The sequence below is a fragment of the Cyprinus carpio genome, chromosome B21 (genome assembly GCF_018340385.1).
Source record: "Cyprinus carpio isolate SPL01 chromosome B21, ASM1834038v1, whole genome shotgun sequence".
Lineage (NCBI taxonomy): Eukaryota > Metazoa > Chordata > Actinopteri > Cypriniformes > Cyprinidae > Cyprinus > Cyprinus carpio.
In genome coordinates this window covers 2,962,584-2,978,866 of record NC_056617.1, presented here as the reverse complement: position 1 = coordinate 2,978,866, position 16,283 = coordinate 2,962,584, and the positions used below count along the sequence as shown (strand labels likewise).

Here is a 16,283-nt window from a genome sequence, read left to right as displayed (position 1 = left end):
ACCTTGACAAGCCTGGATTGTTTTCAGTGAGTGGTGGTCATCATGCACGTGTGTGGTCGAGTGTGTGCCATCGTGGGGATCATTAACACTGTGTGTGTGTGCGCACACAAGCAGGAATCTTCAGTTTCTCTCTGAATATAAATACATCTCACACACAGTGGGCGATCAGGTTTAGGGGTGGCTTATATTACGGCCCGTCCTTCCACACGACACGAGCAGAGTTTCAGATGAACAGCAATAAAACTGACTGACAAAAACTGAAACCAGCATAAAGATTCGGTTTCGGTCAACATTTCTGGATTCAGTATCTATCTGTCGTACACAAGAGGGTTTTTGTTCCCATTTTATAACAAAAGAGCCTCATTTACTGTGACTATCTCACATTCACAACTCTCTATCCAATCCACACAGACTATTTACTGAAAATTAACGACAGTAATTACTGCTTGTAAAAAACTAAACGATCACAATGCAGTAGATTTCAATGCGGTATGTTACATTTAAAATATATTTATACATTATTTAAAAACATTAACATATTAAAATTAACAGGATATAGCTGTTTTTGTTTATTTCCTTAATATTTCTAATACTACATAGTGAAAAACATTAGAAAAAAAAACATTTAGTGTTAAACAGGTTGTTTTTGAAAGTCGGTACTTAAAATAAATACTTTTTATTTCATTTAATTTTTTTGACTGAAGTGCTAATATTTTAATCGTAGGCCTAAAATTCATTGTATAGACCTGTTTTGAAATACCTTTTTTAAAATATTTCAATTGAGGAGTAAATATATAGCCTCATCTTTTGTTATCCTTGCAGCACGTTAGTTATTTGGTAAGTATATCAAATCAAAATAAAATAAAAAAAAAAACAACAAAAAAATAAAAATAATAATAACAATAATAAAAATAAGAATAAAAAAAACCAACATTAAAACAAAACTACATCAAATATAAATGCCAAATATCTTAATATTGCCAACAAATGATGTTTTTGACAATATCTCTGGCTATCGTTAATACAAGATCATCGTCTAATCTATCTATCTATAATTTAAATTAAATTAATTTAAATTGTTATATATATATATATATATATATATATATATATTATATTATATATATATATCTATAATATATATATATATATATATTATATATATATATAATTATAATTTTTATATGCATTTAAATAAGGATATAATAATAATACATGCATATTTATATATAGTATATTCAAAGTGTCAATGAGGATAAAAAATGGTCAAAAAAACTAAATTAATTGCTATTTAAATTGACTGTTATTTATGTTGTTATTTATGCACAAAACCCTAACAACATAATATATGGAAAAACATAAATGTCACAAATGTTTAGAATGACCGTTTTTAAATTACGAAGACTTAAAATGAATTCAAACACCATTGCAGATAATTAAAGAAAAAAGGTCTCAATAAAACAAAAACAAACACATCACATATATCTTACAACAAAAGTAAATCTGCTCACGGCGGGCCGCGCTGAAGCAGCTCCACAAACACAGCGGTTTTATTGTATGATCAGTCTGTTTCCTGTTAATTAAGGTGCCTTTTTCTGCCCTGATGAGTCTTTAAAACAAGAGTAAAACCCCATTCACACTCCATGCTCAGTATTGTAACACGGCACCATCTTTAGCATGGCAGTGATTTCACGCTCGGATTTAAGGTTCAGGGTGGACAAAAAGCCCTTCTGGGCTCTTTTGTGAAAACTCCCAGCATCCTCCGGCTCTTCCAGCACCTCCGCAGTGTTCGCCTGGGACTTGGCAAACATGAGAGTAAATGCTCATTTTGACAGCCAGACACTGATACGTTTCATTCCAGACTTCTGACAACCCACAATGCAATGAATTCTGGCCAAGAACAGCCCTTCAGTTTAAATACGTCCCACTAACAATAAACTATCGCATGAGGATTACAGCTCGCTCTGATGAACACAACAGCTCTCATCACATCTCTGAACTCTGGATCGAGTTCCACTGAAGAATGTGCTGCAAATCTCTCTCAACTCAGATCCAGAACATGAACTGGGCGAGAGACTACAATCCAAACCTGCTGATTATGTTGGGCTGAGATGAGCTGGTGCTTTACTTTAAGTGATCAGATGCACTGTTTTCAGCTTTTGGACCAAAAAAACAGATAAAAAAAAATAATAAAAAATCTCACAGAAGTACATTGAAGGACTTAAGCCATATCTAGAGACCAGAAGATCTTGAGGGTGAAGGACTCTTTTCATGCTAGACAGGAAAAAAAAAAATTGCAATCACCTAGCAACACCCTAGCAACCATTCAGAACACCCTATCATTGTGGCGATGAGTTTTGCATGGGTAATACAACTCATATGTTCTTTAAAAGATGTAAATAAAAGATAAATAATTGCATATAAATAAATAAGCAAACAACCAAAATGAAGTAAAATTATTAAAATAAATAATAAAGTAAAATTAATTTGATTAATATAAAAATAAAAAAATATATAAATATGAAATGCATTAATATTTAATTAAAACAAATATAAATTCTCAATGTACGGCATTAAATATAAATGAATAAATAAATAAAACAATAAATAAAAGTTAATTAAAATAAACCATAATTAAATAAAAAATAAATAAATAAATAGCTATTATAGTAAAAAAAAAATTACATGAAGGAAAAAAAATTACTAAAATAAATTATCAAAAAAAAAACCTTTTTGTCCACTGTTTGTCAAAGCAACTTTTTTTTTCATTTAGTTTAACTTAATGTACTAAAAAACTAAAACTGAAATAAATAAAAATTATAGACATTTGAGAAAAAACTATTGGTAAAACTTAAACCAAAATTAAAATGAAAGAAAAATCAGGAAATTATAAGGAAATTACTGATACTTAAATAACATTGCTGTTAGCATAGTATTGGTTAACTCATCAATAACATAATAACGTCACTTTATTACAGCGATCAAGCACAAGCAGGATATATCAATCAATCAATCAATATATGAGAGGAGAAAGAGAAAGAGGAAACTGAGGCCTCGCAAAAATAAACTCAAACACACATCACAGAATAAAAGGCAAAGAACCATGAAGCCAGAAAGAAAAGATTAAACAAACGCACTCTGTGGACTTTTGCAAATGAAGAAAAGAAGGTAAACTGCTGGGAAAGTTAGGGGAAAGATATCTCAACACAACCAAGGAGGGAAAAAATCACTTGGGAAAGACAAGCAGGATTTCCAACTCAAGCAGTAGATCAAACTGAGGAAAAATAAACATGCAGCAGGTTTAAAGCAACAGGAGGGTCCGTCCGTCAGGTTCATGCAGTGATGTCATCGCATACAGCTCAGCCAATGAGCGAAAGCCCCAAAGCACACGGGACAGAGGAGGGATTTCTGACCTGTAACTATCCCACGACGCTCGACTACACCTGAAGATCCGTCCTTCAGAGAGAATTACAAAAGCCGCCGGCTGAAGAGAGAGACAGAGATGAGGAGAGGGTTATCATGGAGTCACACACTGACGTGTTAAAGAGTGAAATCACACAGAAGTACTGGAAATACACAGAGACAGCACACATGACAGCATATGAACACAGATGCTTATTTCTCAGGATGCACAATCTATAAAATACTAGCACTTATTTTAAACCCATATGATGCTAAATATCATTGGCATTGGTCAGATATTAAATCATATCAATTCTAAACTATTTATTTATCCGGTTTGTCAAACGAAACGAAACAAAAAAGCACAAAAATAAATGAATACATTAACTAAAAAATAAAAAATGCAGCAAAATGTCACACATCTCTATAATATATATGTGTGTGTGTGTGTGTGTTTTGACTTGGAGTTAATAATTAAACCTTTATAGTGAAAATAAATGCAGCTGTACAGAAAGATCTGGATGTGGCACTGAGGGCAGACTGGTGAGGGTTTATATCAATGGTTCAAATTGTCTGTTTTAGGGATTTAATAACAGTCATAAAACACTCAAGTGGACATTAAAGCATGTCTTGTTTTGGACTGAACTGCAGTGAATCTGCCTCTGTTCACACAATCAACAGGGGAATTAATGTGTCAAATTTGAAGCAAAGCAATCACAGAGACAGAGATATGAGAATAGATATGTGGATAGATGCAAGATCAGATATAAGATGCTAAATGCTTTACAAAAGCTTGACATGTTTATAGCCGTAAAACAAGCACATTACAAAATTACAGTTTAAAAAAAAACAGTACCATAGTACTGTAGCATGTTTGGTGAAACAGCATGGGTCTGAATGCAAATGTCGCGATACAGTCCTCAGATACAGGTCATGATTCACTTCCATTCACTTAAAGGCACAGGAAGTTTAGCTCAGCAGCTTCACACATTCATTTACATTTAGATCTGATAACCTGCAGCAATTTCCTTCAGCACACAACCTGCTGCTCATGAACAGAACCTCTCAAACACAAAAGCATCATTCATGTAAGCATGCAAATACTTAGTCCAGAAATGTCATGCTTCATTGACTGGATGATGTTTCTGACTGTAAAACACTTACAATATAAAAGAGCCATTTAAGCATAAGTGGTAGGGAATTAGAGATCGACCGATGTTGTTTATAATGCAGATTATTATTATATGTGTCTGAGAACCAATATTTATTTAATGTTTTACCTCTGTGTTCATTTAACTTCATTTTCATATCACAACACTAAAACCAAAGACTATAGAATACCCAAGACATGTCACTGGGATAGTTTTGAATGGGGAAAAATGCAACGCTCAATATGGCCTCTCAATCACAGGAAGCCAAATGAAGGAGCCAATCGCTAATCGGTAAAGTCAGCGCGTCACTGCAGCTGCCGTTAGAAGGGTCCCAATTGCTACAGAAACAGTCAGCGTTCTGAGACGTGCGCTCAGGACTGCGCATGCATAGCCTGAATAATAAGCTTTTTATAATGCTATTTGAGCAAAATAAACAACATTTATGACACAGTTGTTATCAGATTTCTTTGGTGATTTCAAATATGAATTTTAACGCAAGCCTAGTGAACAGTTTTGTAGAATTTGATGTTGACTAAAACATAGCATGTCTTTTACAATAGCAAGCAACAGCAACTATAATATTAACATCAGGCAAAAAAAAAAAAAAAAAAAAAAAAAAAAAAAAAAAAAAAAAAGTCAAATGTTTTCAAATCAAATACATAAATAAATGAAAAGGGAGTTTATAAACTTTGCATAGATGTAATAATTCATTTTAAACTACAGTTTAAAGTACTGGAGGCAAACCAAGAATACATTTTAGTTGGTCACTCTAGATATGGTGTTTATTGGTTTGATATTACAAAACCGATATCTGATTAAGAAAACTGCTTCAATATCTGTGGTTTAAGGACTGAGGTGGTTTATCTGGTTGCTAAAAGCACATGGAGGGGGAAACCAATAATCGGTTTTGACCGATAATGTACGGTAAGAGATTTAGTTCCGCTTCTTCTTCTTATACCATAAAATAAAATATAATAATAATAATAATAATCAGTAATAAACGGACAATTCAATTTATTCCCAATAGAGACTGATCGATAATCGGTTTTACTGATATTTACTCTAAGCAATTTAGTATTATTATTATTATTATTATTATACTATAAAATACTATAACTATTAACAATTAACAATAATAATGATAATAACAATTACATTTTTTATTTTCACTTTATTAATATTTAAATATTTTTATATTTTTTACTTCAGTCATTTAAATGATCATATTACTATTTTTCTATATTTCATGGCACCCTGTGAAGCACTTTGAGTTGCATTTTGTGTATAAAAGGTGCTATACAAATAAAATTGTTATTATAAAAAATATTATTATTATTATTATTATCATCATTATTGTTGTCAATGTAAGTATAAATTATGATCATTGTTATTAATTACTACTACTATTAATAACACATTTATTACTGCTATTATTATTATTATCTACATCATAATGAGTGTGTGTGTGTGTGTGTGTGTGTGTATTAAAATACTTTTTCACCACATTTTGCTGCCCTACAAACAAAAGTAATTATCGTTAAAACCGATTATCGGTCAATCTTTATTGGGAATAAATTTAATTGTCCATATTGATTTCGGATGTGTGGTCAGTTTCCCCCTTCATGTGCTTTTAGTCACCAGATAAACCACCTCAGACACAGACTAGCCTTTAACAAACTTCTACATGCTTCAAAATCAAACTGGTTAATATCACCAAGAGCATTAACCTTTACAGAAGAAACAATCAGCAATACACTTTAATGTAGGTCTGAGAGAAATAGCTCAAGCATCGTTAACAGGACTGAGTCGAGGGGTGAATAAACCAGCCAGAGACAATCACAGCAAGTCATGCAGACGTAATGCCAGCGCACAAAACACACAGCCCCCTTCCCAATTACCCATTATGCTGAATGCTAATTTCTTCCTGATGTCAGTCTAAATTTGATTCAATGCTTCATTTGAGTGATGCATCCTTACAAACGTCTGTCTGTCCGGTCTGAGAAGAGTCGCATATATCAGCATTAACGTCAGATGGATCAATGGGTCAGTAGAGGAACACAACAACCTGAAAACTTGTTTCGGAAAATGCGGTTTAGATATGAGTGATGATATTTAGGTGTAATGAAACTCAGACCTCATTAGCTGAGCATCAGAGCTACTTAAAAGCTACTAAAATTACAGTTTATATACAGTCATAATGAAGTCATCAAAAACACTCTCCTAGTATGTGGCATGTAGGGCTGACAAATTTAGTTTTTAGTAAAATTTTTTGTTTTTTTTTAAAGTTTAAAATAATCAATTCACTTGAAATGATTCTCAAAAGGATATTTTACATTTTTTGTAACAAATGAATCCTCAGTTAAACACTGCTGTTTATCATTATATCAACTGAGTTATATTAATGTGCTGCAGCAACAACAACAAAATATTATTATTATTAATATTAATTTCATACATAGAATGCAGCACAAAGTGCTACTCAGAAAGGCATTTAAAATACAGAAAAATAGGAATTAGCAAGATAATTCATAGAAAATAAATGTGAAATATATATATATATAAAAATATTCAAATAAATACATTTAGAATTCATTAAAATAAGTAAATAAATAAATAAATAAATAGTATCAATCCTTTTGTAAATAATTCACAGGTAGGCAGAAAATAGTAATAAACCAGATAAATAAATTTAGAAAATAAATATGAAATATATTAATTACAAGAAACAATTTTCTAATAAAGAAAAAATTATATAACACTTAATTGTACAGCACTGCTTCAGGGTGACAAAAAAACATTATAAATAAAACACAAATAAAAATAAATAAATACATAAATAAAAACAAAAATGTATTTATATAAATAATTAAAATATATTTTAAATATATTAAAATAATTTTTTAATTAAAAAAATAGAAAAAAGGGAAAGAAAAAAGGAATAAAATTAATAAAAAACTAAAAATGAAATTCACTCTGATAAATAATAATAAAATAATTGACAATAATTATAACAATAATAATAACCATTCTAAATTATTATATTATAATAAACATTAATAATAAACTTCCTGGATGGGTTAACCACGGCGTTCTCTGTCTACTGAACCGAGGCCATCCTTTGCCTTGTGAGTCCCCGCCGATCAGAATGGGATTAATTAACATTCGCTCTCTGGTCAACAAAACTTTTTTGCACAACTTTTTTTTTTTTTTTTTTTACTTCAAAAAACAACTTGCCGTTTCTTGAGAAAATTGTGTTGACTCAGCTGCAGTACCATTTGATATCAAGTAATATTTTTGAAAAATTCCAATCCAATTTTTAAGTCTCAACACCGCAGGGAAACTCCACTTTCAAAAGTTGTAAATGATATTTAACTAGAAACAGATAAAGAGAATGCTGTGGCTTTGGTGCTTTTAGACTTAAGCTTTGCATTTGATATGGTTGACCACAATATCTTGATTTCCAGGTTGGAGAGCTGTGTTGGATTTGGTTTTAAATCTTTTTTAACAAACAGAAGTTTTAGTGTTTCCATTTGTTAACATAGTTCGTCCTCACACCCACTTGCTTGTGGGGTGCCACAGGGCTCAATTCTTGCCCCAGTTTTATTTTCTATATTTATGCTACCAATGGGTGCTATCTTTGAGAAATTTGGAGTGTCCTTCCACCTATATGCGGATGATACTGTATTTTCCCTTGTGGCATAAAAGTGAAGAATTCTTAGGACCTCTGTTGGATTGTCTAAACGAATTACAAATATGGTTAAAGCAGAATCCTTAGTGTTAAACGAAAACAAAACTGACATCATTTTGTTTGGTTTAAAAAGTCATATGAAGACTGTGCCCTTCATTTTGGTCATCTCTCTTCCTACTTAACACCCTGTGCTAAAAATCTTGGTGTTCTTTTTGATTGCAACCTGGGTTTTGAGAAACAAATCAATGCAGTGGTCAAATCAAGTTTCTTCCACTTACGGCGTTTATCGAAAATCAAATCTTTACTCTCTGTAAAACAGTTTGAACAGATTATTCACTTGTTTGTTCCATCTCGTTTAGATTACTATACTATGGCATAAGTCAGTCCTCTATAATGCATTTACAGAAATGCTGCTGCAAGGTTGCTGACAGGCAGATGGAGGTTTGATCACATTTCGCCTATTCTTATTTCACTAAACTGGTTACCAGTCAAATTTAGAACTTAAATGTAAAATTTTAACTTTTGTTTAGGGAAGGGAAGCAAGCAAGAAAGATAATAGTAACAATTCTAAACTACAAAAGACTAAAAATATCCATTAAAAGCTAACTTTAAAATGATTTTTTCACCTGCTTTTTATAAGTGACATTCAGAGTGCCTTTCCTCTGGTGTTTCTCGTCCTGCTGTGGCAGGTGTCGGGATCTCCTATCGGATCACTGACAGCGGCCAAAATTGATGAGCTACGAGTCAAAGGTCACTTCTCTTTACAGCGAGAGGAAACAGTCGCACGCTGTCTCACACATAACATCCGGGGATAGAGCCGTCAGTCACACTCAAACAGAGCCGGAGGAAGTGAAGATGTCACGGGTCGCCCTCTTCATAATGGAGGACTGCTATTATTCAAGACGGAGACCACTATTCGATTGTTAGCGGGCAGATCGGAGAACAGAAGTGTGTGATTGATGAGAGGATTGAAGAGAATTATATTGTTATATTTCAATATCTCATGCAAAGCTCTCAGAGGAGACAGAGATGAGTTATTAATCAACTGAGATGAGTTTGGTCATGTACTCACCCTCATTTGAAGACTTCCTTTCATTTTAAGTTAATAATTCTGCTGAAAATCTTCCCTTCCAGCATAAACCTCGATGTTTGCACTTGATTTAATTCACAACTTTCAAACATTTTGTGTCCATTGACATCAAACAATTTGAGGGCAGTAGCTGAGGGTAGAGTTGCATGATTAATCATAATAAAACCAAATTACCAAATGGTTTGGTGCATTTATTACATTTTCAGCAAAAAAAAAAAAAAAAAAAAAAAAATACATAAATCAAATTTTCCACCAAAAATCAAAACTTGATGGTTCAACATTTAAAAATGAGGACACTGACTATTAGTATTGTAATTTTACAGCTGTACTACAAATAAAATGATTATATTGTTTCATTTTTAATTAATCAATATTTTACAGTAAAATATTACAATATGAATTACTTGTAGTTTGTTATTATTAAAAAAATATATTTTTAGACTATTTTTCTATATTTTTAATATGCTACCCTGTGAAACACTTTTGAGTTGCATTTTATAATTATTTATTTATAATGCACTTTATAATTATTATATTGTTATTATTAAATATTCTATGTTTTACAGTGCATTATTACAATGTGAATTTCTTATTTAATATATATATATATATATATATATATATATATATATATATATATATATAGATATATATATATATATATATATATATATATATTATATAATATATAATATTATCCAACGTTTTTATTACTATTTTTCTATATTTTTCATACACCTACCTGTGAAACAATTTGAGCTACATTTTATTGTAATATACAAATACAATTATTTTGAACATAATAATAATAATAATAATAATAATAATAATATTGATGATGATGATTATTATTATTATTAATCACAAGCATCATCATCATACATCTAATCATATTTTATTTTATTATATACATTTTAGGCTAAATTGTGCAGCCCTACAAACAAGAACAACCAATTTATAACTTTTTTTGGCACAGATTTCAGTGAGCAACTTAAATTTCACTCTGCTTCTCATATAAAGTGATCATGTGACACTGAAGACAAGTCATGTCAACTACTCTTTTTGGTCATTTCTAAAGCTAAAAGTCAGCCAAAGTCCTCATTTATTTTCATTACACGGATGAAAGCAGCATGAAAGATCCGTCTAAAGCATCCTTTTGTTGTTCCACAGAGGAAGAAGTGATTCAACAAAGCAACAAATGACATTTATTATTTTCCTCTTGAGCAACTCCAGATTTCCTGAAGACTTCAGGCAACAATTCATATCTGCAAATGATTCAGTCTGACATGGCAGCTGCTTCCCGTTTGTTTGCACTGAATCCGAGATGTTACGACAGCATGGAGCTGATGGGTCAGAGGAGCTTGACCTTTCACCTATGGCTAAATCAGGGTCACATGATCTCAACATGAAGCTCCCAAAAAACCTAAAAAAAAAAAAAAAAAAAAAAAAAAAAAGCAGCCGCCATATTTCCAGAAAAAAAAATGAAGCTTTTAATTTGCAGATGTAGGGCTGCAGTGTGAAGGGGATTACAAGGGTTTGTACTGAGAGTGATGGGATTTCTGTTTACTGCGAACAAGAAGCCAAATCAGGATTTACAGACAGAAACAACAAAACCTCTTCCTCACACAGAAAAACCATATGATCATCACAAAACAACACGTTGAAACAGCAGTTTACTAAAAGAAGAGGACCATCTGAACTCATCAACCCTTGACCTTTTACCATGATTTTGTATAGTAAACAACTAGTATCTGTAGAAATATCAGCAGTTACTTCTCTTCCCTTCCTAGTAAGCACTGAAGTATCATGACCTTTGAGCACAAAGGCTTGTAATGACTAAATCACATCTCACCACCTATTCATTTAATTTTGCATTCAATTAATATTGATTCATATTTCAGATGCTCACTGTCATTGGTTCATTTTTTTCACAATGTAATTATATTTTAATTCATTATATAATATTATATATTTATTCATTTACATTTTTTAAATTTAATATTGATTCTTTTTATCCTCCTTGGTTTACAATTTACATTCAATAACTGAACTGTCTAAACTAGAATGAGTAAGTAGAAGAAAATGACAGTCCTCCAAAAAATCTCTGTCAATATTAACTTAGAAACAAGAGAGAGAGAGAGAGAGAGAGAGAGAGAGAGAGAGAGAGAGAGAGAGAGAGAGAGAGAGAGAGAGAGAGAGAGAGAGAGAGAGAGGGGAACACAGACACACATTCAGACAGACATGAATCTCAAGTAGTTTTGTGTAGAGCGTCTTTGTTCTGGATCCGATGACAGTGAGCATCTCTCATTTTAGCAGCACATTTATCATTCCTCCACACAAACAATTGTGCTGCAAAACCCACGAGGGCAGGCGATACAAAGGACGGCTGGATCGGGGGCCTCAAATCAGACGCCCGCGCCGGTTGCTAGGTTACCTTTGATCTTTTTCAACAACTCGTCTACAAGTTTGATGCTTTCAGAAGTCTCCGAGGAAGGCATGATAAAACTTCTGCATTCAGAGTAGAGTGTTTCATCGTAAAGTGTGACGTTGTTTAAATAATACCACATTTGTTAAATAAATAATATAATAATAAATACAGTTAAATATTATTTTAGTTATTAATGATACTCAATAATAATGCTAATAATGTGATAACATGAATAATATTACTAATAATTAACATTAATAAAACTAATATTGTAATTATTAAGATTTTTTAATATTAATATTTGTTAATGCTATTCTATGAATATATTATCGGATCTAATATATCATTTTAAAAATAATAATAATAATTATATAATATTACATGACTTTCCCAGGGTTTTTAATTAACTAAACTAAAACTGAAACTAAAACCATAAAATATTTTTTTTGTTACTTGAAATAAAATAAATACAATTAAATATAAAAAACATTTTTTCAAACTTTTTTTTTCCAGTTTAGTTGATATAAAAATAAAAAACAAAAATGACTCAAATATATAAACAAGAAAAAGCTGCCTAAAATGACAAAACACAACAAAATTACAATTTAAAATCAAATTACAAACTAATTAAAATGAAAAAAAAAAATCAAAATATTAATAAATAAAATTATAACAGTATCACATTAATACTAAAATAACACTTGAATTTACCACTAGATCTAATCTAATAAGATTAATAATAACTATTATTATTATTATATTTAATAATAATAATAATAATAATAATAATAATAATAATAATAATAGACAGTAATAATGTACCATTTTAATGGAAACTTGTTCTCATTTTTTTTAAATGCTGTAAACATTTTATTAAAGCAATAAGGAAATGGAGATTGTGCTGTATTTTGTCAATATAGTTTACTGTATGTCATACTTCATGCCTTTTAGTCACAAGTTATGACTACATTCACAATATAGCATAACATACTGTCCATAACTGAATAAAAATGAAATTCTCCCAACTAAAGATCTAGTAACTATTAGACGTATGCTCAAGATCTTTCATGCAAACTGAAACACCATCTAAAACAGACAGCGAAACTCTGATTCAGGACTGCTGACACTGTTAGAAAATAATGGCTATGAACTATTTGCCTGTTCATCTGAAAACCAGGGAAAATGCATTCAATGATGACGGTTTCAGCAATCTGTCCAAATTTCCAAGAGCTGATGCAACTCTTTCCACAGAATGGAAATGGTAGTTTGTGTACATGTGAGACAGCTGACAGCCTTCAATCACTTACAGAGACGTCAGCATGACTGACAGCTTCATTTGTGAAAGCCACTCTGCACTTTTACGAGACACACTAAAATCAGCATGTTTGAGAAGCACTTTGCTCCAAATCAAATTGATGCATCACATTATTTTCATGGATATTAAATATTCATCAGTTTGCTTGATTATTTAAATCAAAGTTTTCCAATGCCTTTACATAAAAAAAAACCAAAAAGCAACCCACAGGACTATTAGCATTCTGCTGAGCATGAAGAAAAATCTTATGCCAAAAACAAATTCTACACAAGTACACAAATGCAGACGTTGACACTTGATCCAAGGTTGCATGATATATCACAATAAAAACGATGCTGTGATATGGCTTAATGCAATCAAAGGCTACATTTTAATTAAATAAATATATGAGCTGCATGTTTCAGTGAAGTGCAGCATTGTGTTCATTTACGCATGAGCAGCTCATAATAGTGTTTCAGCATCTTAGTTTAAAGTTTAAAAAAGAAGAAATTCAACAAATAAAATAAATAAAAATAATAATTTTATTAAATGATAAATATATATTGGTATATATTCTAAATACATTTTGTTTAACATTTTTATTTCACAAAAATGAAAATAAAAAAAATCTGAAAAATCAAATTGTTCAACCCTGAAAGTATGGTTTATTTCACCCGTTTTATTTGATAAAAAAAAAAAGAATAAAAAAAATAAACATTTTAAAACACGACTTAAAATGACAAAACTAACTTTAAACTAAAATTTAAATAAAACAGAAAAAACACAATATTAAGTTTTTTTTTTTCACAAAACTCACAATAAAACAATCATAAAAAAATCAAATGGCTAAAAGTACTGTATAGTAAGGTTTTGAATTTTTTTTTGCTTTTTTAAATTATTCTTTATTTTCTATGCAACCCCCCCCCCAAAAAAGAACACAACACACACAAATTATTCTATAATTATGAATTAAATATAACTATTATATAAACAGTTGAAAATTCCTGTTTGCAAAAAAAAAAAAAATAAATAAAAAAATCTGCATTGTGCTATCTCAGAAAAACTTTTTCAAAACACCCTCATCTAACCAACACCTTCTGAAGACAGTCATCTTTTCCATTCCTTACTGTCTTCTAACTGCCAAAGGCAAGCAGGAAAGAAAGAGAAAAAGAGAAATAAAGAAAGAAAACAGGAATTTAGGCCAAACAGAAAAACAAGAGAGCAGCCAGCAAGCATTCAGAATCAGAAAACTCGACTCCGCCAAGAGAAAAGACCCTTTATATGCCAACGCTTTGCATGCGTTCGCCTGAAGACGTAACCCCGCGTCCCTCTAACCTGATGATAGGGACTGAGATCATGCAGGAGAAGCAGCAGGACGACAGAGGACGCATTCAACATATAGATACGGAAAACAACTACTCACTTGAACGCCATGGCATCGAGCGGCGAAAACTGATTCATTAAGAGTCTCTCTGGGGTTCACGTCTCAGGCAGCAGAAGATGGAGCAGAGAGCTCTTCACAGATCTGTGGAGAGGACACAAGGACTTTCACATTAGGAGGGGGAGATATTTGAACTTGCACACAAAGGCTCAGAATACAATCCTAACATCCTGCTTACAGCACAGTATGCATGTCACACTGCATGCTATTGCACATAAAACAGTATGCAACTCTTTCAAACAGTAGCATGCTACATTGTCTCATGAACTCATTATGTTTAATTCAACAAGTGGTGTCTAGGTATCTGAGAAACATGGTTATTTTGTTATATAAATGCCATTTGTGTCTCAATTTTTGGCAGGCTGATCAGATAATAAGTCTTCTGGTTACTTCTGGTTCATTCATCTCATTTGAAATGGAAGGTCAAGTTCAGTGCATTGCATTGTGGAAAACTAGTTCTGTAGTCTGAGTGCATTTCATCCACTTTAAATGATTCAGTGCATCAACATTCAGAATGATTCAGTCGGCTTTGCTAACTCGTTTGGCTCCACAGATTCAAATCTGACTCCCAAAGAGTGATTCAAACCCGACTTGAGAGAGCAATTCAATGACTCACATGAGCAATTAAACCCGAATCCCAAAGAGTGACTTAACATGACTCCCAAACGGCAATTCAACCCTACTACTAAATAACAATTCAATCCAACTCCCACACAGCGGTCCAAATCCGATTATCAGGAGTGATTCAACCTGACTCCCAAAGAGCAAGTCAACTGGACTCACAAGAGAAAATTAATTAACACGACTCCCAAAGAGTGACCAGCTCACAAGAGCAATTTAAGCCAACTCACAAGAACAATTCAAACCAGTTTAACCCGACACCCAAAGAAAAACTTAAATCAGAGTCTCAAAAGAACAATTCAAATTTAAGTCACAAAGAGCGATTCTGCAAGACTCCCATGAGCGATTCATACTGCCTTAATTCGACTCACAAGTGCAATTCAAACCGGCTCCCAAGAGCAATTCATTTTGTACTAATTTATTTACTGAATACTTCACAGCAAAACACAATTCTCGCAACATATTTTGTATTACACTTATTTAGCCCCACTCCCAAGAGTAATTCATGAATCATGCATCACTAATTCAACACAGCCAATTGTAAAAAAATGTAATTGCTGAAATATTGCCAATGAAAAGTAACATTGTGTTCGTCAATACTAACCTGCTTTTAACAAATATAATAGCCTTTGTACTAAAAAGCAGCAAACAGTTACACTGAGAAGTGCAGTTAAAGAGAGACCCTTTGTAGATCAATATTTACAAGTACAAAGCTATTTATAGCAACAACAATCAACATTGTATTATGGTAGATATTGTGATTATCACGGTAAATTTGAAATAGAATAGATTTAGAACTGTTATGAGTTCTCCAGCTGTTCTTCTAACAAAAGGTGCTCGGTGCGAGCAACACAGCGGCGATACACACAACCACGGCTGACTCGCTCTCAATTAGCCTCAGCTGAAGAACAGAGGGGTTTCCGCCAGCTTGGTGGGGGATTCCGTTGCCATGGTGACAGCAGAACCCCGGAGAATCAATAGAACACGTTCAGGAATCCAGAGAGAACAGGAGAATCTGATCTCATTAACGACAGGAATATTAGGCACATTCCCAACACAAAGGGACAAGCATTTCATTAGCGAAATATAGATTAATAGATACCCTAGTGCAAAGAAACAGAACAGAAAAAAACTTAAATAAATCAGTGGTGCTAAAAATAGAGCGATA

The 16,283-nt window shown here is 32.1% G+C and overlaps 1 protein-coding gene across 10 annotated transcripts in view; it reads right to left on the bottom strand.

Annotated features, from left to right (window-relative positions):
- Nucleotides 1–16,283, bottom strand: part of LOC109045910 (semaphorin-4D-like) — a 58,003-nt gene that overhangs the window by 28,989 nt on the left and 12,731 nt on the right. For 7 of the 10 annotated variants that reach the window (XR_006157619.1, XM_042747672.1, XM_042747673.1 and 4 more), the window contains exon 2: nucleotides 14,477–14,578. Coding sequence is in view for 6 of the 10 variants with exons in the window: in XM_042747672.1 (XP_042603606.1) it covers nucleotides 14,477–14,514 (38 nt within the window). In the remaining 4 variants the exon portion in view is untranslated. Of the gene's footprint in view, nucleotides 1–3,413; nucleotides 3,485–14,476; nucleotides 14,579–16,283 lie in introns of all 10 variants that reach the window. The other 3 variants (XM_042747668.1, XM_042747671.1, XM_042747670.1) reach the window with 1 other exon arrangement.